Source organism: Gallus gallus, chromosome Z (genome assembly GCF_016699485.2).
Source record: "Gallus gallus isolate bGalGal1 chromosome Z, bGalGal1.mat.broiler.GRCg7b, whole genome shotgun sequence".
Classification (NCBI taxonomy): Eukaryota; Metazoa; Chordata; class Aves; order Galliformes; family Phasianidae; genus Gallus; species Gallus gallus.
In genome coordinates this window covers 681415-708672 of record NC_052572.1, presented here as the reverse complement: position 1 = coordinate 708672, position 27258 = coordinate 681415, and the positions used below count along the sequence as shown (strand labels likewise).

General features: G+C 42.7%; 2 protein-coding genes across 8 annotated transcripts in view; both read right to left on the bottom strand.

Moving 5' to 3' along the window:
* Positions 1–1777: 1777 nt before the first annotated feature.
* NARS (asparaginyl-tRNA synthetase) lies at positions 1778–13340 on the bottom strand. The gene is made up of 15 exons (NM_001031400.2): positions 13272–13340; positions 12221–12303; positions 11992–12057; positions 11792–11884; positions 11320–11409; positions 10513–10591; positions 9682–9752; positions 9006–9092; positions 7625–7846; positions 7054–7253; positions 6498–6633; positions 5389–5502; positions 4482–4613; positions 3834–3965; positions 1778–3231 (listed from the first exon to the last, which is right to left on the bottom strand). The coding sequence occupies exons 1-15, from the start codon at positions 13312–13314 to the stop codon at positions 3100–3102; spliced, it is 1680 nt and encodes a 559-aa protein (NP_001026571.1). The 5' UTR covers positions 13315–13340; the 3' UTR covers positions 1778–3099.
* A 177-nt stretch (positions 13341–13517) lies between these two features.
* The window catches only part of ATP8B1 (ATPase phospholipid transporting 8B1), a 33264-nt gene continuing 19523 nt past the window's right edge, over positions 13518–27258 (bottom strand). For all 7 annotated transcript variants that reach the window (XM_040655500.2, XM_040655499.2, XM_046905313.1 and 4 more), the window contains 13 exons: positions 25970–26158; positions 25130–25242; positions 24451–24615; positions 23901–24012; positions 22713–22788; positions 21280–21412; positions 19900–20188; positions 18903–19126; positions 18192–18275; positions 17089–17334; positions 16700–16838; positions 15881–16011; positions 13518–14770 (listed from right to left, as the gene is read on the bottom strand). In XM_040655500.2, the coding sequence (XP_040511434.1) occupies positions 14552–14770; positions 15881–16011; positions 16700–16838; positions 17089–17334; positions 18192–18275; positions 18903–19126; positions 19900–20188; positions 21280–21412; positions 22713–22788; positions 23901–24012; positions 24451–24615; positions 25130–25242; positions 25970–26158 (2120 nt within the window). In that variant the 3' untranslated portion in view covers positions 13518–14551. The remainder of the gene's footprint in view (positions 14771–15880; positions 16012–16699; positions 16839–17088; positions 17335–18191; positions 18276–18902; positions 19127–19899; positions 20189–21279; positions 21413–22712; positions 22789–23900; positions 24013–24450; positions 24616–25129; positions 25243–25969; positions 26159–27258) is intronic.

The following is a 27258-nucleotide window of genomic DNA, read 5'->3' as shown; positions in this document are numbered from 1 at the left end:
CAAAGGATGTGGTGGGACTTTGCGGAGGAGCCGGGATGAAGCTGCTGCTCTTCCCTGGCAGCTGCTGTCTGCTTTCCCCAGCGCCTAATTGGTGCTACCCCTGAGTGCAAACAACACGAGTGCTTGTATGACCAAAAAATGAAGTCAAATGGGAAGGACCTGGGTGTGCCACGAGCCTAAATAACAGCAGAAGCACAATCATGATTAAATTAGCCCCAAATAAGAGCTTAAAAACAAAGCTTTTCTGCAGGACGGCCCGGAAGCTGGCTTTCCGGAGGGCTGCTAGAAACACTCGAGATGGTCATCAATACGAAACCAGCAGAGAAAGTAACAAACTCAACAGATGTCGTTTAATTTAAAAAGAAAGACACACTGCACAACCACAGCTAAAGGGGCAGAAATAAAGCCAAGCAGCGTTGGCCCCTTTTTCAGCCTCTGATTTTGTCCTTCAAGAACAGAGACCTGAATGGCCCCCGGGTGATGGGTTAGGAACAGCGAGCCGGCATTAAGTGGGGCAAGGCTTGTTCTAAAGCAGCACCTCAGCACTGCCGTGTCCCCATGGGCTGTGCTCCAGGGGCGGCCAGAAGTGCTGCCTTACCCTCCTGCAGGACCCTCTCCAGAGGATGCTGCTGAATTCTGTGCTCTCTCCCACGCCTGGGCCTGCCCAGCCCTGCCTCTGCACCACCCGCAGATTATGGGACTGTGCAGCGCTCTCCGTTACAGTTGACTCGATGGCTTTTCATCTCAGCCCCCCTTTTAAGCTCCTTATCTGATCTGCCTCTTCCACGAGCTCCCTGCGAGTCCTCCGGCCTTCCTCCCTGACGTGGTGCTTCTAACCTTGACAAAGCAGCTCAGCCCTTCCGGGCTCAGAGGATGGCAGCATGCCAACAAGTGGGATATTTTCCCATCCTCTCTCTTCCCTCCTTACCACTGCAGGTGTTTGGACTATATATATATATAGGATAAAAATACAGTCAACATTTGGGTAGGGTGGACTCTTCCTATAGCTACCCACAGGCTACAAGGCCACTGTTGTCCCCAGGAAGCCCCAGCACAGCAGCTCTGCAGATGGCCGTGCTGCTTTCGGTGGCACTGCTGGTGTGAACCTATATTATATTAGTGATGTAAATTAAGAATTTAAATTAGAGCATACAAGTCCTGTTGGAGATACACGGAGCTGTTGGAGTGCGTCCAGTGGAGGGCCACAAAAATGATCCCAGGGATGGAACACCTCTCCTGTGAGGAAAGGCTGAGAGATGGGGCTGTGCAGATGGAGATGAGAAGGCTCCAGGGAGACCTGAGAGCGGCCTGTCAGAATCTAAAGGGGGGCTGCAGGAAAGGAGACAGACTGTTTAGCAGGGTCTGTGGTGATAGAACAAGGGGAAATGGCTTCAAGCTTAAAGAGGGGAGATTTAGGTTAGATATAAGGAAAAAGTCTTACAGTGAGGGCAGTGAGGCACTGGCACAGGCTGCTTAGGGATGTGGTGGATGCCCTGTCCCTGGAGACTTCCAAGGCCAGGCTGGACGGGGTTCTGAACAACCTGTTAGAGCTGTGGTGTCCCTGTGCACTGCAGGGGAGCTGGACCAGATGACATTTAAAGTCCCTTCCAACTCTAAGCATTCTGTGATTCTGTATTTTGAAAGCTTAATTCTGTTCTTCCTCATGGAGGTGATGTCTATGCCAGGATGGAACACATTAAGCAAGTAAGCTGTAAAGGGCAAGCAAATGGAGATAAGCAGATGTTACAGATCAAGAACTGCTGTCCTGCACACCAACTTGTGCTGCCATAATTTATTGGTTGCTGATTTAAACCGGATTATATAATAGCATGCAAGATGAAGAAAAAAGCCTTTTATTACAAAAATATGGATATCACGAAGCTCAGCATGAATGGCAAATCCAGATAAAGTCTTGGTGCAGTTAGCCAATGATGCACCTAATGATTTTTCTCTCTAGTAGAAGGACTCACGTTATTTATGGCTAAAAAGCATACAGATGACTCAACACATTAAATACTTAATTAATTCTATTTGATAGCTTGGTTACAGCTAGAATCTGCTAAGATGCAGTAGCACAAGAGTAAACTGAGCTAGCAAGGAAACATGGAACTGTTCTACCATGAAAACATCCTTTAGCATCAAGTGGGAAAGCAGTGCTTGAATTACAATTGATCAGGAGAGGACAGTAACAGTGCACGATGCTGAAATCCAATTACATTTCGAAGTTACCAGTTTCTTGTTTGAGTAACTTATTGTCTGATGGGTGAAATAACCTTAATTTCAAAGGCACTGCGTATCTTCCAGTGTCCATGGACAGCTCTCCAAGAACAAGTCCTCTCCTCCAGTAACTCAGCCCACATTGGGTGCGTGTGGTCCCACTGCAGCACTCCATCCACAGGAATCAGGAAAGGTAGGAAAGCACACCTCACAGCGAGTCTGATCATTCTAACCAATAAGTAATTTGGGAAAAACAGAAGCCTCTTGCAGTGGAATTTAGTGCTCAGTACCACATACCCTGCAACTGAACAATCTCAAACAGAATTTCCATTAAAAGCAATAAGAGATAATAAAACAAATACACCACTTAATTATCCCCTTGTTTCTTTTTTTTTTTTTTTTCTTTTTCTTTTCTTTTTTTTTTTTTACACCTCATTGACCTATTTAGATGTTTCTTCAAATCATTCTCGGAGGTCAAGATTTAGGAATTTGAAAAGCTTGAATCCCCACTTTCTCCAATAGGAAACGACAAGAGAAGATAGAAGTCTAAAGACTATTAGATGCCCTATGTATTTCTTTTAAATAAATCACGGAAATTAAAAGCAGAAGCGTATCTTGTTTTTCAAACGCCAGCCTGCCAGGATTTGTTTTTACGTTGACAAATGCACCTAACATTTTTTTTTTCCTAGGCCTTCTTCCAGTTAATTAGTAGCATTTTACTTCAAAAAAAGAACTTTAAAATTTTACTTTTCACACGCCAATTTAGTGAATGTATGAACAACAGGGTGCCAGAAGTCTTGTTCTCAGACAGGTTAAGCAGAGCGTATCATTCGTTCCCGAGCATCAGTTCCTTGATTTCTTAGGAGTTTATCACCAGGATGGTTACGGTTTGCAGCGCTGGACAAAGCGAGGGTACAGACAGACATCTCGGATGTGGTGCCTATCCAGAATCCAGGTCAGGAATCGCTCCAATCCCAAACCATATCCGCCATGAGGACACGTACCGTACTTTCTCTGTGAAATTGAAATCACAGAGATTAAACATTTGCTTGTTATTTATGCCACAATTGCAGTGATACCACCAAAGGAAAAAACAAACATTAAAGCAAAAACCCTTCCAGCACCACCTTCTGCACGAATGGGGAGGAATGCAGACGATGCTCCTCTCAGGCAAGGTATCTGTGTTGAGTTCCTGAATTTCCTGGAGCAAAATAATGGCTAGAAGAGGAAAATGGAAGTAGGAAGTCGTAATGATATTTTTCCAACCTCATCCTTTTCTCCTCTCCTTACATGAGGTAGAGCTATTTGAGTCTGAAGAGACCAATGTGCCTTTATGCAAATACAAGGGTTTCAGAAAGGTAGTACAGTATGGAAGACATTATATAAGCAATGTACCTGCAAAGAACGGTTCAATGAAGGCAATCTGGCATGAGTAGCATCCACTTCAGTGAAGAAAAGCAATTTTAACAGAATGCAAGTTATTATCCGTTGCATTTTGGCATTGGTTAAGTGACTACCTGCTTTTGGCCACAAAAAAATCTTTCCAATTTAGACTGCATTGTCTTGAAAGTGGTTTAAGAAAATGACAGGCAGCACATTGAACCTGTTCTACATACCTGATCAGTGTACCAGTAGTATGGTGTGGGATCAATGCCTTCTCTCTTGTAGCCCTCCAGTAGCTCCTCACTGTCCCAGATACGCATAGAGCCTCCAACAATTTCGCCAACATTAGGCATCAACACATCAACCTACAACGTACAACATGAGATCATACAGATACAGCTTCAGAACATGCAGGAAAGATAGCCTGAACTTAAAAGACAACACATTTCACCATGTAATTTTAAGTCTCCATGCCAAAAGAAAGAAAGGCAATTCCTTCCAGACGGTAGGAATCAACTCGCTGTGTTCCCTGACTTAATCTTTTATACTCTTGGTGACACTGAACTGCTAAGCCACAAAAGCAGTAGCTCTCCTAGCATCCACCACTCCTCCTGGCTGCCAGACAGCTAGTTTTCAGACAGTACAGCCTCTAAGGAGTCACCAACCAGAGGGCAATGAAAAGTAAGCTCATGGTGATCTCCTGACATATTTTTAGGTACTTCAGTGTTGCTTCATTTATTTCTGTAGCACCAACACAGTCACAGCAGGAGATGCTCAGAACAAATTCTGGTATGAATTCACTGAAGTTTTCCTGTAGTACTCATTCAAGTAGATATCTCCACTCTATTTAGAAGGTAACACTACGTAAAACGTGAACTTACAGATTCTGTAAGCCGGGAATCATCGTGACAGCGCTGCATGTAGAAGGACTTGATCTCTGCAGGAAATCTGCACAGCAGGATTGGCTCATTGATGGTGTCTGTCATGAACCTCTCAGGAGCTTCAGGAATATCCTAAGGTTAAAAAAGGCTCTATTAATATTTAAAACCAAAAACACTCCAAAACCTCAAGACCCACAACATATCAGGGAGGAAGTGAAAAGAGACACTTTGAGACCACATATATTGAAGCACTCATCCTGATGTACGTGTATTTTTAAAACAAATATCTTAGGAAAACCTCTAGAAACTGTAAATATATGTATCTAAAAAAGATACAGATCTCAAGAAAAACATCTGTAAATCTGTTCAATAAAACTCAAGTCTACCCAATAATCCACGTAGAAAATTGGGCACAACTAAGAAACACTGAACAGCTTAATTTCTTTCCTTCCTGAAACTGTCTTCCATGGGCCTTAATAACAAGAACCTCAGCCTTACTGGTGTACCCCACCTGCCCCTGCAGGGCCACCCAGTGCTGTGCCCAGCACCACATCCACAGGCTTCGTGAAGAAAATTCACGTTTTGATTCTAGGGCCCAAAGGCATCTCATGGAACCCTAACTCCTCCAAATTTACATTCCCCAGTGCAACTGCAATGCAACAAAACAGTCCAGATAAAGTCCAAGCCTCTTAAAGGTTTACAGCAAAACTCGTTATAAGCAGGATGAGAATTCCACTCTTTATCATTCCAAACAAAACACAACATATTCACACAGCAACAATAAACCCAAGGGCATCACAGTCCGAACACTGTTCTCCAAGGGATTTATACACCCTCAGTGTACAGCTGAGTGATTTTGTTCGCAACTTCTGAAGATACGAACTTACTTCGAAGTAAGAAGACTTACTTCCCCAAACTCATAGTAAGTACCATCATCCTTTTTCACATCATGTTCCTTTAGCCACTCAATTGCTTCAGCATAGTTCATTCGTCGGAAAGGACGTTTTGGGGGCTTGAAGTTCTGTAAACAAGAGTAGAGATCCCAACACTCAGAAGAGTAGCATTCTAAGATTTATCTTGCCAGCTGATCATCAAGTCCACTTTCTCAGTCAGAGCATACACAATACTCTATGTCATGCATCAAAAATTATTACTTAAAAGCTTGGAAGTACTGAAATGCTAGAAGCAAACAAAAACACCTTCCAAGTCCAGCGCTACTCATAGAACAGATGCTGAAAAAGTCAGCAGGAGAGGGAGGGCAGGAAGCATTTTCAAATCTGTTTTCTCTCTGTATGAATTCATCACACACGCTGATGTTGCAAACAGTGCAGTTTGCAGGGCTTCCAAAACCAGGGCCACAAAAAAGCGCTTTGCCTTCCCTGTGCATCAAACTGGTACAGAATTTGCTCTTGTGAGAAGTTCATAGGGTGGGTTAATCTTCAGGCCTCCTGCTCATCTGCAATCAAATTTAAAATGGAACCTCCCAGTGTTTATCAGGAAAACAGGTCAAAATGTCATAGATGAGACTGTATGTGCTCTGAGAGGAAAGCTGGTGACAAGAGATAAGATGGTTTTAAGAGACTACCAATTTTCCTTGCAAAAGCAGCAGGAAACAAAGGGTCTCTGACAAATGAAGATAGCTTTACAAAGCTTCATCTTCTAGGATAAAAGTACAGAGTTTCACTGCTCTCTTGTGTGTGACCTGCGAGTACCAGCTGATCATTATCATGAGCTCTAGGATAGAGGTTTTTATTCCAGTGGTACTGTACAAATTAAATGCCAGCACGCTGATGGTTCCTGGACCATATCAGCCGTGTAAATTCTTCCCCCTCAGCCCCCAGCTCCTGGAAGAGTCACTGCCAGCCTTGCAGCATTTTCACTCTTTGATGTCACTTTATCCTCTTATGTAAGCAGAGCTCACTGCTGTGCCCTGTCTCTCCTAGGTGAGCACGGTAACCAGGAAACGTGAAGACCAGACTGTGCCTACTCATGGCTCCCACACCACTGCTCACTTACCGGGTTGAGGTCCAGCAGTAAGGCTGATGCAGGTGATGTCAAGACTCTGTCAACTACATCACAAACTAAGCTCTCCAAACGGTTCAGCAAGTCTTCAAAACTTATAAAAGGGCATTCAGCTTCAATGTGAGTGTATCTGAAACATCAGGTCATGATGTTATATAACCACACACAACAGACTTTTAGCTATGAAAAAAAGTCTTGTAAGAATATACACAAAAACCACTTTAGTCCCCTTTTTCATATCTCCCACTTCTACTCTGTGAAGGAAATCAAACAAAAAAAACCCAGTATGAACTGTGTATTCTAAAAAGGCAAAGTTTCCTACAACTGCATCAGCTCTGCTTTGACCAAATCCTCAGTCACGGAATGTCAATGACCAGCTGGACATTCATTGATAGCAGGCGTTACCCCCAGATATACTTTTGTTCAGCTGTTCCACATTTGCACTGTGCTGTCTTCTCACTGTGCATTCTATCATCCAGCCACCTGCTACTCCCCCGACTTAGAAATTCACTTATGCATAAATAACAAAGAAATATAACTCTCTCCATACTCAGCCAAGTGTCTGCGTGTCCTGGATTGCTCAGCCCTGTACGACTGAGCAATACAGAAAACATCTCCTAGTGCTGGAATGCAGGTCTCCAGGTAGAGCTGAGATGACTGTGTTAAGTAAGCCTCTTCACCAAAATAATCCAGCTTGAATAGGGTTGAACCTCCTTCCACCTGTGTCTGGACTAATGTTGGTGGTGTGACCTGTAAAAGACCAAGAATTAAGGACAATGATGACAATGCATTACAGCAACGACGTAAGGCACACCCTCCCAGAATACCATCTACGGAAGTCTGGCATGTATGCACACAAGCACTTCATTCTGATATCCTTCAGCACCCCAGAAAGAGGTATTTAGGCTGCTTGTGAATCATGTTGTAACATTCATACACCTCACCATGTACCTTTGAGATCTATGTCTATGAAAGCAATCACATCACGGTTCCCTATGAAACACCTTTTTCCTCCCCATTTCAAGTTAATGGGGAAGTCTGTAAAGGTTTTCCAGAAAGAAGATTGCCTTAAAGTAAGGAGCTTCAAGCAGTCACTTGCCAAGAAGGGCAAATATACTTACTTCATAATATCCATTGGCAAAGAAATGATCCCTGAAGGCCTGTACCACCATGGAGCGCACCTTGAAGATTTTGGACATATTCTCGCCTCGAATCATCATGTGCCTGTTGTTAAGTTGCACATCAACCTCCGAATCCTCATTGAGGAGATTGTCAGCCCCTCCTGCTGGGGCCAGACCAATAAGCTCCCAGTAGTCACAGTTCAGCTCATGGCCTCCTGGAGCCTGACAATTTGAAAGAGAAACACAACTTTCAGAAGTGCGTTTCTTGCTTCCATCTGGCACTGCGGCAGAGATAGCAATCCAGTTTAAACAAAACATACTAAAATCCTTCTAAGCACAGTGGTATCCAAGTGACTGTTTAGTAATCTAACCATACCACCCTTGGAAGTGCCGTTTGGAACCCACCACAAGTCTCAGACTTAACGTGAGTGGGATTGAGTACTACTGACAGATGAGTAGAAGCTTCCAGACGCATTAAGTGTAATACAGCACAGACAGCTGGGTTTATTCATCTGAAAGAACAGAAAGCTAGACAAAGGAAAGCTCCTTACTACCTTCAACTACTTAATGAGTGGTTATAGAGGAAAATGGGGCAAATGTCTCATTTTGTAGGAAAGGAGATTTCAATTGGCTGTAATGAAGGGTTATGAAATCCTGGAGAAGGGACCTTGTTGACCACGCAATCTCTTTCTTTGGAGATGTTCACAAACACTTGGACAAGACACTTGTCAGCTTGACCTCACATCAGATCTCCAAGATGGACCAGATGGCTTTCTCAAGTCAGCACTTCACCACCACATGAAAAGAGCTGTTTTCATGCTGGCCACCTTCCCCTGTCCTGCTTGCTGCTTTCCAACAAGCAGATCCCAGGGCCAGGGCTCAGCGCTGCTCTCAGCAGCTCCCTTGTGTGGGTCACTGCATGCCTCTGCCTGACAAAATGGCATTTTTTTCCATTCCAAGCATGGTCAAGATCAACGGATTTTTGTAAGTCTGGTGGGTCTGTGCACTAAAATCATTATGCTGCTGTGACAAGGCAGAAAACCAAAATGCTTTCAGTGCATGTAACACCACAAGCAGTAACAGAAAAACAAGTAACTTAAAATACCACATGCACGAAAACTGTTTAAAAAATGTACTTGATCCCTGTTTGGCTGCATTTAATTTTAGACATCACAATTGTAAAAGCCATGAAACAAAGGAGATGGTGCTAATTTCTGACAGGCAAAGACAGCAGTAGCTTTGGTAAGTTTCTGGTTTGTTTTTCTAAACCAAATTCCCGCTGAAATCATTCAATGTTTTCACCTTTGCTTTTCGTCCCATCAGAAAAATGAGAAACAGTCGAAGAGGAGAACCAGAACAGAGCCCCATCCAGCTCCCCTACCTGCTTGCCCTCAGGAACAAGGTTCAGCATACCGTATACCGCAACACTGCTCTCTGTAGAGAGAAGGAGCCCGTTGTAACACTGACACTACAGAGAGAAAGAAGGAGACACAGTTAAAGTAATTCCTAATTTTCAGTTTTCCCATAAGATCCACTGAAGTCACAGACAAGATAGGTAACTTTCATGCTGCCCCAAAAACCCCTCTAGTGTCAGGAGATTTAACCATTTAACAATAACGTAACTTAATCAATAGGTTTAAAGGAACTTTCTGTATTATCCATAAGAGACATATGAGGTACAAACACTTCAATTATTTAATAACAGAACAGAATTCAATCATAAACAGGAGGGGAGTCAACTCTTCGAAAGGGTGGGTAACAGCAGGACAAGGGGAAATGGTTTTTAAGTTGAAGGAGGAAGATTTAGGCTGGATGTCAGGGGGAAGCTCTTTACTATGAGAGTGGTGAGCTGCTGGAACAGCTGCCCAGAGAGGCTGTGGATGCCCCGTCCATCCCTGGAGGTGTTCGAGGCCAGGTTGGATGGGGCCCTGGGCAGCATGGGCTGGTATTAAATGGGGAGGTTGGTGGCCCTGCATGTGGCAGGGGGGTTGGAGCTTTGTGATCCTTGGGGTCCCTTCCAACCCGGGCCATTCTGTGATTCCATGACTGTAACTTACCAGTGCATCTGAAAGGACACACTGAAGAAAACCTGTGCCATCTCTCAAAACAATGAACATCAAATTCTTTCCTGGTTAAAAAGAGAAAAAAAAAAAAAATAGGGAGACTCAGATGTATTCACCGATCCATTTGAAAAGATCCAAGATCCAAAAAAACATTACCCACCAATGTGCAGATTATTACAGAAGGACCAGGATTATATTTTTCTATTAAAGAAACACTGGAGTATTAGCTCAGTAACAGAAATATCAGGAGAAAATCTTGCTCCAAGCTTAACACAGCTGGGATTGTGCTGCCTTGCCATAACCTTATGGTCCAGAGAGAACTACACGTTTCTGTCACTCCTCAGTAAATGCCACCTTGCAAACAAGAGCACCAATCATTCTGAAAACAAGTTTTATCTGTTATACTTTTAAAAAGAGTTTATGCCACTTTACCTAGCTTTAAAGAGGTATGTAAAATGATTAACTTTAATCACTTAAATCACTAAAAAGAATATTCTCTTTTGATAATCACGCTGAGCAAGTGCTAGTTAGCTACTTACTCTGTAGGATTAGATTAAAAAACAAGTCTTTTAAGAAATGTTGTAGGACAGAGCTCCAAATCCAATATCTCAAAAATTTTTGACTAAGAAATGTCCCCATCCTCATACAATATGCAGAATTTGTCAATGCTGGACTGATTGCTGCGATACACCAATGAGGTCACATAAGTGATGGTCTGAAAACTTAAGAGTAAGCATTGTTTCATTCAGCGTGAGTTCTGATGGCTACTGAGTTTGTTCCACCTCTCTGCAAAGGTTCAGCATCTTACAAGAACTTGTAGCTTACCTTGCCTACGTAATCTGTGAATCCAGCCAAAAATCTTTACTCTCTGGCCTCTGTAAGCCCCCAGAGCTCCAATCTTTACCTGTAAAGCAAGGAATGGAAAAAATCAAATAGAGGAACAGAACTCGCCATTTAGATCCAGTTTTCTACATAATTACTTCAAGTACATCTGTGTGTGACATTTTCCTCCCCAAAACAGTAACTACCATCACAGATGCAATAAATCTGCAGAAAACTTAGAAAGGGTGCCTCAAACACTTTCTCCTGCACTCTGAAGTGTGACTATATCTTTCTGGGTTAATTTCTCAAGACATTCAGCAGTTGAGACCAGGTAGTAAAGAAGCAGAGGGCATCAAACATGGACCTGGCAGAGGTATACCCAGACATGTAGCTGAGGCACCAAATCCCCAGATGCAGCAGGACTCTGCAATTAGCCAAACAGGAACTCTTTTCTATGCCTCAGTGACTTAAATTATGTCCGCTGATCAGCAGTGTTTCATCACTCTCCACTACATTAACCAGCCAAAGCAAAACTAATCCAAACAGAAATACGGTCTCTGCCAGCAGATACTGACACAAAAAAGCCGGATGCATGAATCAAAATGGTTCAGATACCCATCGGGTACGTGGGAAAGACCCAAGTCTATATACTGGAATATACCAGTAACCAGAAAAATAAAACTGTGTTTAGGGACAAGAACCCGACAGTGGCCTCCAGGAGATGCCAGAACTACAGAGCAGAGAACCAACCTTTGTGCAGGCAACATGCTGAAACAGGGCCATGGACCAAGCACCCCAAATCTTACTCACACATTTTGGCTCTGGAAGACTAGGATCATTCTTGATAATAATTTTCTTGGCTTCCTCCAGGTTCTTCTCTCTTCTCAAGAGATCTTCTGCCTTGTTGAGATGAAAAAGAAAATATTGAATAACTATGACCAGGCTTTGTAAGTAGGGACTGTAATGTACACTTACAAACACTGATGTCATAAAATGCTGGTGCACAGGCCTGCCCCTCATTCAAGGCCAGAATGAGAAACATTGCACAGCAGCATTTCCCATTTTTCCTGGAAAGCCTAAACACAGTAGATGGTGATAACTCAAAGCTCACTCACTTCGCTTGCCCCACGGACTAGCTGTAAATAACATAAGTATACCAATAACAAAGGTGAAGAACAAACTAAGCATTTATGAGATGGGGAGAACAACACTAATGACATCTAGTGTTTTTGTAAAGGAAAGGCAGCATGCCTCCTCCGACTCGGCACCACTCACAACCTACCTCTTTCTTCTCCTTTGCCTCATTCTTCATTTGTTCCCTGTGCCACAGTTTTTTGACATTTTTCATCTGTGACTTTGAAATAATGGCCCATCTCTAAATCAATCCAAGCAGAGAGCAGAAGACAGAAGGTTACAATCGTGGCCTTTCACACAAAGAAGCTTTAAAACAATTTATATGAGGAAGCTCAAATGTTACAGTACCTCATTTTCCCTCTGTGAATCCACGTAAATAGTAGGAAATGGTTCCTTTCCTGCTGTCATCAAAGCCTAAAAGTGTGAGGGATAAAAAAAATAAATAAATCAGCAGTGCTGCAAGTGAACAAAAGTAATTCTGTTAAGAGAATGAGCAGACAACCCAGCTCTGGCCCTTTTGGTCAGAGCTACAAAAGCTCACGCAGCTCAGATAAAAGAGAACATTTGCTGCACTTACCTTTAAAACAGTTTTGAATGGTTTCTTCTGCGTCCCATCGCCGGTGGAATCGCTGCCCTCTCGTTCAGAAACATACAACTCCTCTGTAAGACATGATAAATACCAGGCAATTACTCAAAGAAAAACCAAAAAGTCAGCAATGGTAAAGCACGAGAGAAAACCGGACACACCCAGGGATGCCCATCAGGTCTGAGGGAGCTGCCTTTCTCACACCTACCTTCCAGGCAGGCAGGAACAAACTGAGAAGGCTCAGACAGCTCAGGCCAGCGCTTGGCTCACGCACAGCTAACAATTGCATCACCAAAGACATGGACACCCCCCCCCCCCTCTGCCACCAGAGGGTGAGGCCTGCGCGGCCTGCAGGCACAGCCCTGCTCCCTGCCCACGTGCCGACCGCTGCAGTGTCACCCCTTCTCTCCAAGGTTCCATGGTTTGGTTTCGGTTTCCAGGGATCAAAGCACATGGAGGCCCTCTAAAAACACCTCTGTTTATACACACAGCTATCAATGTACCTATGTATGTGTACATATAGGGACGGATAGATGAACGTATAGAATCACCCACAGACATATGCTCCGCTCTGTGTTCCATGTGAACTGCCCAAATATGCATTACAAGTCCTGAATTGGACAGAAACGCATTATTTGCTCAGCTCTTTTATGTTTCCTTCTTGCCTAAACGCCGCAGAACAATTCCACCCCGCGCAGGAGCAGCTGTGCTTGTTAAAAACCTGGCCTGCCTACGTGACACGCTGCCATGACACAGCCACCGCCACGGCTCCGCTGCGACCCAAAAAAGTCACCGGATTCGGCGCAGTTGTGGCAATTTTCCCTTCCAAGAGCCGAATTCGTCACAAATACCGACGGTAGAGCCAGGCCGCGCCCAGGGGCGCCGTGCCGCCCCATCGCTGTACGTGCTCGGGGCCGGCCCGGACGGGCCCCCGCAGCCCAATCCTCCGGGAAGCCCCGCGGCTCCGGCCCCAGGCGGCCGCCACCATCTTCTGCCGAGTGCCCGAGTGCCCAACCGCCCCTGCCGCCCCCCTCCGCCTCACCCAGCGCCAGAGCCGCCGTCCTGCCGATCACCTCCCCCGCCATGGCCGCCGCCCGGAAGTGGCCGCACCGCGCTTCCGTCGCTCTGCGCCAAAGCGCCGCCGCACGCGTCAGCCCCGCCCCGCCCCCCGGAGCCCCGCCCCCAGTAATCCCCGCCCCCACCCCCCCGGGCCGCACGCGGTCTCAGCGGCGACCGCGGAGCCTTCGATCTCGGCTGTTGATTCCCATCTGCCTCATAAGAGAGAAGCTGAAAACTTCACTGCGTTTATTTGCATCACGTGTTTGAAATGTAGATTCCATCGGACAATCACTGTGCCACGACTTTCACTGTAAAAGCAGCAGGAGATGACAGCGGCACGTTCATCCAAACGAGGGAACACACCTGCAAGCACAGAGATCACAAAACGCTTCGTACACTGTAAGAACGGCCCGTGGTAATCTCAGTCACGAGCGGACGTTTTGTGGTTATAAACATGACGGCTGCACCTAAGAGCAAACTGCCAGCTCAGGGCAGTGCTCCTGGGACAGCCATCCATTAACACACAAGGCATGAGAAACAAGACATTCCACACAGCCGAGCAGAAAGACAGCAGGTGAGAAGCAGGCCCGAAACGATGGATTTGGGTTTCTCCGTTGCAGGCAAATTGAAGGAATGAGCTGTGCGAGGCACCGTGGCATGGCTCTCGTACAACAAGGTGCAAGGAGAGCTGCTCCGTGCTGTGCAGCGAGCTGCAGTCAGGCACCGAAGGAATAACAGCAAACAGGAACACCTGCAAGCGTCAGAACACCTCGGTCTGACACTGGCTACAGGTCTGCCACCAGGCGTGTACAGCCCCGAGTCTTTATCCCCATAAAACGTAACAAAATGGTGCACGCAGAGTCACTGTTGCTTAGCCATTTGTTTTCAGAGTCGATATGAAATGTAGCTGCAATTTTATACCCACATAATGTTAAAGATGTGGAAAAAAGATTTCGTTTCCAGGTGTCGCTGCGTTGCCCTTTTCAGACTGCAGCACACCCGTCCTTCAGTTTCACATTACACAAAGGATTAGGGGCTCTGTAGGACGTTGTTGGCTTTTCCATGCTTCCAGCAAACTGAAGAAGTTCAGTGACAAAGGACACAAATCAGATATCCTCATGCCATTTGGTTTAAAAAAAAATATCCTGAGTTGAACAATCTGTGTGTGTATGTGTATGTGTGTGTGTGTGTGTGTGTGTGTGTGTGTGTGTGTGTGTGTGCGCAGTCATTTGGATGAGAAACCTCTTCTGGAACCGCAGTGAATCAGCTCGTTTCAGCAGCTCCTGTTGTGCTGCCCAGCACTGCAGCCAGTGGGGCTCTCTTCTTGCGGATGCTGCGCCCCGAGGCGATGAGGTCGGCGTAGCCCCTCTGGTGGGAGAAGGCGTAGGCAGAGCGCCGAGCAGACACCCCCCGGCGGAAAGCACTCTGCCTCCGCTGCCACTGCTCCTCTTCTGCCAGGTACTTCTTACGGTTCTTCTGGATCTTCGTGCATGCAAAGAGAAATCGGTACATGGGTTGTAAGGGAAATGACTTGTTAGGCATTTTTTTAGGGGGGAAACAACCTGATACTTTAGCATCAGCTGCTTAAGCAGGAAGGTTTTCTTGACTGCATTTGATTCTGTTAGAAACAAGCATATATGCAGAAACACGTGAAAGTTTTGGAATGACTTACCACATCGTTCTGTACTTCATTATGTTCATTTGTCTTTGCAAGGTCTTTCACTAAAGCGAACTGAAGATGCATTGATGGAAAACTATTCTTGTGTTCTCACACAGAATCACAGAATGGCCCGGGTTGGAAGGGACCTCAAGGATCACGAAGCTCCAACTCCCCTGCCACAGGCAGGGCCACCAACCTCCCCATTTCATACCAGCCCAGGCTGCCCAAGGCCCCATCCAACCTGGCCTTGAACACCTCCAGGGATGGACGGGGCATCCACAGCCTCTCTGGGCAGCTGTTCCGGCACCTCACCACTCTCATAGTAAAGAACTTCCCCCTGACACGCAGCCTAAATCTTCCCTCCTTCAACTTAAAACCATTTCCCCTTGTCCAGCTGTTATCTACCCTCTCAAAGAGTTGACTCCCCACACTCACACTTAATATCTTTTTAAACAGGATCGCAGTATTAACTATTTGCAAACTCACATGTGATTTGCCAGCCCAAGGCAGAATAAAAACAAAAAATTGGGCACTATACCATGACCCATAACTGACACTCCAAAACAGTGCAAATAACAAGAGAGGCTGTGCCATCAGTAGCCTCAAAGCAGGCTTCTGTGGTTTTACAAAGAGCAGTGCTAGGCCAAGCCAAAGGAGGTTAGCCCACTGATTAGTTTCACTGATCTGTAGGCTGAGATGCTGCGTGCACGTCTGCATTACAGAGAGGCACGTGAGGGAGTCCCTGGGAGGTAACAACATGTCAAAGTAAGGCAGTGCTTGTCAGACAGCTGGAGGCAGGCCTGAGCCAGCCCCTGGAGAGCCCAGCAGCCTCCTGCCCTCCAGCCTAGGAAACGGACCTGGCTTGTCTCTAATACTAGCACCAACGCTGATGCCTGTAAGTAAATATGTGCCAAAGATAAGATTTTACTCACTCGATCACTTTCTGAAGGAGAAATGGTCATGGATAAGAAACGCTGCGCCACCACAGGGAGTAAGCAAACAGCAATTGTTAAAGCCATGGTCAACCAGAGGTACAGCTGTTTCAGAGCATTTGGAGCAGTTCCTAGGAACAAAAAGAGCAGAACTGAATGTATGATGTGATCATGGAAAGTAGCTACACAACACAGATAAGACAATGAATGCCACAGCTTCTTTCCTGAGGAGCTGACACTCACTGAGCTGTGCAATACAACCGTCAGCTTTTATTTACAGGCTCTAAAATAAGTAAGTAAAAGAATACAAAGTAAGTTAATGTCACACTTCTATTACAACTTATCCATACCCATGTCAAAACTCCTCTAAGAGCTATGGGATGCTGCAAGACAAATGCCTGGCTGAGAGGCAAGGGTTTTGTCCTGCTTTAAAGCAGGAAGTTCTCTTGGTATCACTGCTATAGATGTGGTCTGGAAAGCAAGAGATATTTTAGTACAGATGCCAAACACCCAATCTCACAGAACTTTTGTCAAAGTAGCAACTGCATCTTTATACCTGCATAAAATATCCAGGTAGGAGGTATTCATAGAAGTCTAAAACATTACTAAAGATCAAAGAAAATACTACGTTTGAGGCAACTACCTTTTTTCAATTGAATTCAGTTTAGCAGGAGAACATAAAACTGAGGGGCTATGTTATCTCTTTTGAGGATACTTAGATCTGAGGCAAGATATGAAAGATTTTGGAAAATTACAAAACTTGGCTTTCCTAAAAATAAAAAAATTCCAAACAAAGAACAAGACACACAAAACCCTCACCTGTGAACTGAAAAGCAGAAGGAAAGAGAACGTGGATTCCTGCACTGTGGAAGTCAAATGTGATACCAAAGTAAATTGCAATACTCCCAAATACTGAGAAAGCATTAACGAAAGTCCAGTAAGATGTATCCAAGCCAATCTGAAAGTAAACAAAAACTCCAAATGAGTTTATTAATTCAAAAAGCAACGACAAGGGTCAAATAGTGTTTTGGTTAACTTTTCTCTCATTCAGTTACACTTCAGTCTAAGAGACGTAGAAGCAACAGAGAAGCAAGAAGGCAAGCAAATTAAAACTTCTGCAAATTGTTATGCTTTACTAGACAAAATTAGAAACATGACCAGAACGTGTTTTCAGAGCAAGAGAGGTCAGGAAGCTAAAGCTTACTTGCCTGAAGGTTGACAACAAACACAAGAGAAGTTGCTGCTGTGACAGCAAATGACTGATAATCTGAAGGTGCTTCTCCATCTTGCCCCATAGTTTGAAGGTAAGCTCCATATGGTATGAAGAAAATTATCATTGAAGTTACAGCTCCATGAAGCAGACTTCTAAAGAATTTCTTGTAATTGAAAAGTAAATCTTTCTGTCCCAGAATGTACAGCCTTGGGAACCGAAGACTCAATTTGTCACTCACATCCTTAATAATGGAAGAAAAAAAGAAAAGTTGCAGCTATTTCTTGTTCTAAGTGTGAACTTCAGAGAGTCAGAAATTCAACTGCATAATGTCCCCCCTCAAATGGCAGACTTATTTTTCTTTTCAAGCATCTGTGCAGGCAGCCAAACCTTCCATGGAGTCATGCATGCAACTAGGAAGAAACAAAACTAGAGCTTCTACCAAAGCTATTGCATACCCCATTTTCATGGCTTGGTGATGTTAATGATCTTTTTCAACCTAAGTGATTCTATGACTCTGTGCTTCTCAGTTTTCAGCCTATTATTTGCAAGGACAAGAACATCCACATTTGTGTAGGGCTTTTCACCTACAAACTGTGCTGGAGTTTTTCCCCTACACTGTGAATTAGCAGAAGACTACCATTGCATATCCTGACTTCTTTTCTCTAACATATTCTCAAATGAGAGGTTAATTTGGTACTAAATTTATTTCTTAACTTTTGTAGTAATTGTAAACACAAACACTGATTTGTTTGGTCAGCAAGTAATTTTTTGTATCAAAAAAAAAAAGGTGAAGAAGGCTGACACCACTTTTCTATTGCATTAAAACAAGCTGCACAAGGCATATCTTTTCCATTAATATAAGTTCTTGCTGTGTTGTGTGCATGAAGAATATACTTTTAACAAACAGCACTGGCACTCAACACCTTAGAATTTATTGACTTAAGCTACTTCAGTAACACTCTCCTTACTGTCTTTTGCTACCTCACGTGCTGTAAAGCAATACATGTTAAAAAAATTCCTTCTGCATAAACCAAAGCAACTTAAAACTCGATGCTGAATGGCTTTGGATTCATCTGTTGTTAACAGTGTGGAGAATACCTGGTCAAACAAGCCGACTAACAGAACTGGGAGACTCGAATACAGCACGTTGTACAGCGTGATGAACCAGTCTTCATATGCTGTCTGAAAAGGAGGAGGAATTTAAATAGATAATGACTACCTTTTTTAATTCACCTTTTCTGTGATTTTCTTTCTAATACCTTAGAAAATTAATCTGCCCCATTATACCACCGTATCACATGTCTCTGTTTACCATTTTGCTTAAGCCCATGGAGATGCATCTCATCTCTCACAGGCTTTCTGGCACACAGATGAGTACAGCCTTTCAATAGCACGTGAATTTCAAGCACTACCATTTGCAATGAGCACATTTCAAGCCATTCTAACCAGCAGTTCAAGATTAAAAAAAAAAAATTAGTTTTGGTGTCTTACTGATCTACTGATATATATTGCCTCCTTTCACCTAGGAATATTTTAAGCAGAATGGTTAAGAGAGGTTTCCCAAACTACTGTTTAACAATCTCTTCCTTTTCTTCTTCCTGGTACAATCGTGATAGTCATTTTAAGTGTTCTGAAATCATAACCAAATACTTAGCTTGTAAGATAAGTAGCTTAGTAATTATTATTACTAATTCTTGATGCTAATTTTGGATTCCCACCACTTTCCATCCCAGGCTAAACGTTTGCTGTTCTGCACTAACAAAAAAGAAGACCTGCCTGTAAATACGGGACACGAGCATGCCTTCTTACCTGGGCAGAAAAGCCATTAAAGAATGAATACCAGATGTGGACTAGCGTGAAAGCAAAGTTTTTGTAGAAAAAATATCTTAGAAACTTGCACATCCTAATGTAAGACCATCGCCCGTGGACCAGCAGCAGCCTCTGGAGGTAGCGGAACTGCCCAAAAGAGTAGTCACTGGACATGACAGCTTGCATCCCTTCTTGGCCACTGATTCCAACTCCAATGTGGGCAGCTAAGTTAATGAAACAAATACAACATACATTGCTAAACGAAGAGAGAGGAATAACACGACCAAGGGCAAATCTTTTACCAGTTCTGATTCTCTGCTTCACATTCTCCTGCCTTATTTTGTTTCTGTATAAGGCACAAAGGCTTCATTTGTGTAAAGACTAACGCAGCAGTGCATATGCTCTTCCTTGCTCTGTTATTTAGTGCTCACATCTTCACTGTTATTTGGATCCCCTCTCCATGTTTGTTCTGTCAGAATGGATACAGGGAAATCTGACTGAGGTGATAACTAAATGATGAGACAGAGCGAATAAACCCCTGAGCCAACTGGCCAGGCAGTTACAGACTTCCTAACACGAACCATATCCCAGACGTTTGTTTTTCAATGGACTTCCCCAGGAAGTGTTTCAAAGAGTACCAGCTGCAATGCAGGAGGCTAATGCCACAGAGCAAGGTGCATCTCAGCTATCCTTTTGTCTTGGTAATGTTACACTTCTGCAATCCTCGACATGGTAACAGATGTAAATCAAATCCCTTCCCGCAGATTGTCTACATAAAAAGCTATAACATATCCCCAAGAAGCACGAACCATTTCACAAAGGGTCTTCTCAAAAAGGGAGAGCACAGTCACAGAAGCTAACAAGGACTCAAGAAATGTTAACGTGGGTAATGAAACAGACGGCAGAGTCTTCTGAACAAACAGAAATAGCGAAGAGACTGTGGAAGAACTCTCATTAGAGATATTCCCTACCAAGAGAGGTCTTACAGCTGCCTTACTTTTAATCATGTTCACATCATTGGCACCGTCCCCAATAGCCAAAGTGATAGCTTTCTTGTATTTCTTCACGAGATCAACCACCATAGCTTTTTGCTTCGGAGTCACTCGACAGCAGATCACAGCCTTGCATTCACATGCCAAATCAACAAAATTCTTCTGCTGCTGCTCTTTGTAAGCTTCAGCCCTTCTTTTCTTCTCCATTTGCTTTTGTTTCTCTTCCTCTGTTCTGGGGAATTTCAGTCTAAGTTTCTTCTTCTTCTTCTTTTTCTTCTCTAGCAGGATTTCATTCTGTTTAACAGAAATGTTACGTTCCCTTCTACACCATTTAAAACAGCACCCCAAGGGCTGCCTATATGCACAACACATTTAACTTCATTGTGTCCCATTTACAGCATTTTAATAAAATACTCATTAAAATGTTTGTGCAGAGAAGCAAATAAACAGCCGTGGAGATAACAGGAAGAATATAACTGGTGGGATGAACAGAACTAAAATGCTTGTGTTTAGAGTCACAGCACATCTATAAGGAATATTTATTCTGATGGAAGCTAATTCACCTGCTCACACAGGTAGAAGCGTCTTCTGAATACCCAAGTGAGCTCTAGGGCAGTACAGCTGGAACAGAGGTTAGCAGACCTTCAGTTTAACTGATGCTTCTGCTAGAGGAATGTCAGAGATTCCCAGCCTGCTTTCAGTGTCTTATATACACATGTACATGTCTTTATACAGAATAAAGGCCCAGGGCTGGAATGCTGAAGTGCAGCAGACGGTCCTTAGCTCTCTGTCGACTTCCTTCTCGGCAGGTGTCTGTAAAAGCAGCCTGCTGACAGGGCAGGTAATCACTGAATTACTGCTAGTCACCTCTGCTAAAAGCTCTTCTCTGCTTTCTAAGCTCATGTAAGAGCACTGTATTGCAGGACTGATCCGAAAACTTGCTTTTTGTTTCTATGCTTTCACTCCCATACTTCATTTCAAGCACAGTTTCTATGCTTGTACAGCCCAGCATCCTCTACAGCTGGCAGTGATCTCCTTCCCTTTCTCATTTTGTTCCATTAGACTGGGATCCCCACGAAGAACAAACACTCTAAAACTCATACTGTGCTTCCGTAGAAGGTTAGTTTTACTTTGATGGCAGCTACCAGGGTGATGTGAAAATCCCAAGGCAATCCTTCATTGACTACTATTTTCAACCTTTGAAACTAAAAATACTTCTGAACATAAATAACAAACAGAGATGGTCAACTGGTAGCACAAGGGCCAAAGAATTTTCATTAATTGATTTAGCAAAGGAGACAAATGAACAATTCCCAACGAAGGACACCATGACATGGCAACACCCCCACATCTCAAATACAGAGGAGATCCTTCTTTGTACATACCAACCAGGAGCCAGTAATGATTAAGGCACGATTTCTACTACCCTGAAAGAAGGGTTCATTCATTCTTAGAGACGAATGTGTGCTTGATCCAGCTCTATTCCTCTGGTTTTCTAACCTAGTCTGAAGAAGACCACTGTGAAGAGAAGCGGACACTATTAAAGAAAAAGAATTAAGACTAAACCTAGAACTAAGATAAAGTTTGCAGACACAGCACTTAGGGTAATTATTTACTTGTGGACTTAGCAGTGTTGGGCTCATAGTTGGACCTGGCAACTTCTTCCAATCTAAGTGATTCTATGCTTCAATAACTCTGTAATCAGTCCCAGACTGAAAATCTGCAGGAAAGAAATGCAAGACCTGCTGGAAGGACTTTCCTCTTTGCCTGACTTTCCTAAAATTGAGCCAGGAATGGCTGCAACACTGTTACATCACCCTAGTTCTTCTCCTAGCCCCACATGGCTTTACCTTGGGTCTGCCCATTTTGGCTAAGCTCAGAATACCTTGCAATCCATCACGTGTATTTTTATAGCTTAGGTCTGTGCTGTGTGAGCATAGGACGGGATGAAATATCATCTAGAGTTCAAGGATAGGTACAAAGAGCAAAACCTGGCAAATATTCAAGATTTGGAATACAGAAGACCTGCTTAGCCCAATCCAGATGAGCTCTCATAAGCACTCTTTATGAAATCCCTTGATTATCAGAGGAATGGGACCATGAATCAAAATAGGAAGCCATCCAAACTGATGGCATAATGCTCTCTCCTAAATGATCAGAAATTGTCAGAGATGAGCCAACCACATGAAGTGCTTCAAAATGCCTCCAAATCAATGAAGTATGAACGCTCTTCATGTTTTTTTTTTTTTTTTTTTTTCCAGGTCATGGCAGTAATCTATTTGATTGCTTATTAGCACTCTATAGAGACCACCCCAGACATGGCCGCACAGAGAAGCCCAGAAGAGAGCAGAGCCAATCACCCACTACGTACCAAAAAAAAAAAAAATCAACCAGCAACACGTTTTTCCATACAGCTTAAAAAATGCTAGTCTTAAAAATAAATTCTTAAGAACCATTTAAAAAGTCTGCCTCCCTCAATACCAGTATTTTCCCAGTAGAGGTTGCAGGTTTTTAATCAACTGCACTACTGAGGACACAGAACTGAATTTTACCACAAGCTTAACATCAACAGTAGTTGACCTAGAACTCAAAACCTCCTCCAGACAGAATACCACCACCTTTACCCACAACAAAGATGTTGGTTTGTGAAGTTAAAATTCCAGAAGAAAACAAGAAACAGCATACAGTTAAACAACAGCCAGCAAACGTTGTTCAGTCACTCAATGACCACCGTGGGACAAACCAATGTTACTGCTAATTATAACAAGTGAACATTTTTAACTCCTACACAAGAGATCCTTTATGTTTTTTCACTTGCCTGATATCTTCCCCATAGCAGATTGTTGTTTCATCTGTTAAGAGTTCACACGAAAATCCAATATTTTCAGCAGTTTCTACAATAAAAATAAATACATGAATATACAAGAGAGGAAAGTGTCTACTTAAAGTTGAGTCTTGAGTGACTGCTGGGAGGAACCCAAAGGTAGTTTTTGAAATTATGTTTCAGCATGAAGTGTTCCTACCACACAGCATAAGAAACAGGGAAAAATGTATTACTGTGGAGAAGCAGGGGAATACTTGTTAATTATTTCCCATTGGACAAGAGCTGTGTAGCAACAAAGACACAGTGGATAAGGGGTTTAAAGTCAGCAGCTTTATATTTCCTATGCTATGTTTACTACAAATGGTACGCTATCGTGGTAGAATGCATTGTTACATGATGTTTTGAGTGCAATAACTGTTAGTGATAGTGATTAGCAATAACCTAAAGAGCCTATCAGCCAACTCATGGAAGAAAGTTCTACCAAGACTTCTTTAACTTGACTGTGGACACACCGTCTCCATATCAGAAAGCCATCACACCAAAGCCAGCACAAGAATCAGCTACTGCAAGAATGCCATGCTATCTCGCCCCATCCTTAATCCTGATTCACGAGTGATGCTGCTCTGACTACATCTCCATCCAGGCTGTAGTACAGCCATTCTTACTTGCAACCTTAACGCCATTTTTTGACGAAATGTGTCCCTGGACTGCAAAATATTAACTACCAAAATAAAAGTTAATTAATCTTGGTCAGCAGCATTTGTAATTTCTTTGAAAAGTACATTTTCACTGTAAAAAGATGAATTTGGCAGGCAAGTGTTCTACCCTCAGAGCCAGGCAAAATTGGTGGCAATGAAGATGCTTTTTGTTAAAAGCAAACTGTCCTTCAACTGCTTTGCATTGCAAAAAGGAGTCACTGGGTATTTCTCTATAGAAGTCAACCACAAAATCTGTCAATGCTAATCAAAGCTAATCTGTTGGAGGAACAGAAGTTGCACAGAAGTCCATCCATTAGATCTGGACTGGGAGTGGCTGGCATGAACTTCTGCACAGTTCTGATTTAGTTGGACTTTCATACTGCTCTTCTAGAAAATGTGCCTTACTACAAGTCTGCATTTGTCCCTGTTTCTCTTCTCACTGTTATCCTACTCTTGCTAGCTCTTTGGTTGTTAACAAGCTCACCTTTTTTGTCTCCAGTAAGCACCCAGATTTTAATATCTGCTTTTGAAAGTTTTGAAATAGTTTCTGGAACTCCATCCTGTAGTTTGTCTTCAATAGCTGTTGCACCAAGAAGCTACAAGACATTTGAAACATGGGCATTCAGTAGGATAATCATCTGTAGAAAACAGATTCATTTACAATAAAGAATGAAACTACTTTGGCTGTGTCTTCAAGACATGGTAAAGCTCAAGGTAAGAATTAAGTAAAGACAAACCCTTGCATGTAAAAGTCACTACACTGAAATATACGTACTAAAATGTAAGGAGATGAATTGTTAGAAACTGGAGAAGTGGATGACTGAGGTGGCGGAAAGTGAAGAAAATTAGCTGACAAGAACACATCCTCCTCATAGTTTTAAGCTTTCCCTAGACTGTATTGGTCCTGAAGCCAACAAAATATTGGAAAGATCTAAATCAAAAATTCCTATGAACAAGGATAAATTATTTCCAATGAGAGCGGTTTCTTCCTACATAGAAATAAAAATACATTAAAAATTTAATGTCTGACTTACAATCAAGTCTTTTTCTACTTCCTCATATACTTTGTCCAGAGCTTCATCACGATTGCTTGTAGCTACACTGGCCTCCATGAACTTTTTATTCCATGCTTCAAATTCATCATGACTAATGTCTCTATAGCAGAGACAGAGTGTTCTTAGAGTTTCACTTGCAAAAACCTGAAAAATAATGAAAAGAACATATTAAAAAACAAACAAACAAACAAAAACCCCAAAACCCATGGTTTGAAAAAGGGACTTCAAAGTTAGGATCATAAACATTACGTAAATCCGATAAAACAAAATCTGTCTGCACAATAAGTCTTGAACATCTCATAAATTATAACTGACAAGACAGCCTGAGTTCAAAGGCAGTCTGAGAAGGTGATGCACAGAACAGAGCTTAGTGATATGGAATACTCATTAATGACAAAAATATAAAGTAATACACAAAATTTGAGTTCACTTCTCATAAAAATATAATCAATGCTTTTTTTTTTTTTTTTTTTTTTTTTTTTTAATACACAAGATAACCCGATTCGGGTCTGATTATTTCTCAGGTTTGGGATTATGTACAGAACCAATTACATGTCTGCATTTCTTTTAATAGCTCAGCAAAAGGACGTCAACTAGATTAGACTATGGTCAACTTTAATATGAAATTGTAAAAATAGGAGATAAGATGCAAACATACATCCAGTGCTTCTTCCGTCGCTTCTCTCTTTAAATTCCTTGGGTGCAACCGTTCAAAAATTACTGTATCAGCTCCTTTACAATACAGCCTGATATTTCCGTTGGATTCTCTTACTGTTGAGTAAAATAGGAGTGTTGGGACAAAATGTTGGAGGACGTTTAAATAAAGGAATATTCAGATAGATTCTTCATTCTACTACTAAGTACACAAACCCTATGACCATGTTTCTCCCTCTGCAGTACATCACCCCTCATATTGTTCAGCTAAGCATCTAGGTTGACAAGCACGTTTCTTCTTCACAACAGGACAGGATATTTAGATTGTCCCCCAAAAATACATTTTTGGTGATGTTTCATACAACATTAACATCTCAATTGCACATAGGAGCAGGGCAGACACATGTACTAAAGATATGATGCATCATAACCATCGCCTCAAAATCAACAGGTCTGCAAACAACTCAAGATCGACTATTTTAAAGGTAATTAGAATAAAAAATAAAGAGCTATTTATACCTCAGCCTGCATACGTAATTCCTAGGAAGCACATACAACCAATTTGGTTCTGGGAAAATGGGGAATGAATTATCTTTGTCACGTTTCTTCAAGCTTCTACTAAAGAAACATAAGATCATCTTCAGTGGAAGCCTCATCTAAGCACCATGGCTGTTGAGTGGACACATTTGTGCCTAACTACAATGCCTTTATTTTGTGACTGAGATCAATGTGGATTAAAATCTATCACAAAACTTTGTGTCTCAAAGCCATTTCACCTAGAAAATACAAGTGACTTTTCCTAGAAGAGATCTTGCAAACTAGAGGTTGGATGTAGTCAACTTACCAATGACAGACATTCGTTTTCTATCGCTGTTGAAATCCAAGATGGCAAGGACATCATAAGTTCTCTCAGTCCCCATTTCACTTATGGTGATGGTATTTTGTGTTCGTGAAAGAAAAACATAGCCAAAGTTTCTGGCCGCTGTAACCAAGGCCCCTTCGTCTGGGGAGGCTGCCTGGTAATTGATCTGACCTGCATGATTGACAAGTGAGAAGGAAAGAAAGCCAGGGCACACCTGAGCATTACAGGGGCACTCTGATCACACAGCTGAAAACTTCACGCCCATTCTTCAAAGTGATTGAAAGCCAAACATGTAACGTGGCGTTCTTCCGCTTTCTGAAGTGGCATCTGACACAATACAGCACCTGACAGGAGTGCCACCAGAGGAGGAGGACTGGGACTATCCCTTTTTATTAAGGGCACTTCCCAAACAGGCTGAGTCACTGATCCTCTTCCACCCACGTAGAAAAGCAAAAACTAACTTCTCCATCTCAAAGCAAATATAACTTAATTTCTCAAGTATAATCATTTGAGCACTTTCACAGAAGAGCCAAAAACCAAAGCAAAACATAAGTCCTTGTCCACAGGTACCAACACAGCACAATGGAAACAACCCCCAGAAGGTAAGTAGGAGGAGCAAGGATGTACAGGAAACTCATGGTTTCAAAGAGATCACTCTAAGATTGGAATAAAGCAGTATTACTCTCCTTTTATGTTAAGCATGTCATAAATGTTCAACCCTATTTTCCACACGTATGAAGTCTTCCTCACACTTTCATTCACCTTCAAATTTAGTTTCTGTCAATCTTTCTGCTACTTGCTGCTGACATTCTCACAACAAACATGTATCACTTGGGTACACCTGCAGGACTGTACTTCAAGGAGTAAACGAATGAAATCTTCACGTGGAAAACACTCAGCTTTCCGCACGGAAAACAAGTTTCCAAACGCTTGCACTTTCACATGTGTATGGGGAACCACAGACTATGCTAGTGCCATCTTCATTTTATTTAAGGCTTATGTTTTTGAGATTTAAAGCTGCATTTGAGTAGAAAAAAGACTGCTCACAGGAACCACAAGATGTTTATACAAACCGTTCCACTACCTTTCTCAATCTGCTGTTATTTAAGGTGCACATTTGCCAAAACCGTAACCATCATTAAGGACAGCTTTCTAGATAAATTCAGCACAGGGTCTGGGTCTTGAGGAAGAACTGGGTCTTGCTTCTGTTCAATTCAAAAGAACAGTCTATTTCTCCTAGCTTATGAGATCTACATTAGTTGTGGATTGCT

Excerpts from the sequence above, each read along its gene's own strand:
- NARS (NM_001031400.2), bottom strand. The coding sequence starts at position 13,314 with ATGGCGGGGGAGGTGATCGGCAGGACGGCGGCTCTGGCGCTGG. Across the intron at positions 4,614-5,388 it reads CTTACTATGAGTTTGGGGAA|GATATTCCTGAAGCTCCTGA; the intron begins GTAAGTCTTCTT and ends TTTTAACCTTAG. Across the intron at positions 3,966-4,481 it reads ATTCCCGGCTTACAGAATCT|GTTGATGTGTTGATGCCTAA; the intron begins GTAAGTTCACGT and ends TGTACGTTGTAG.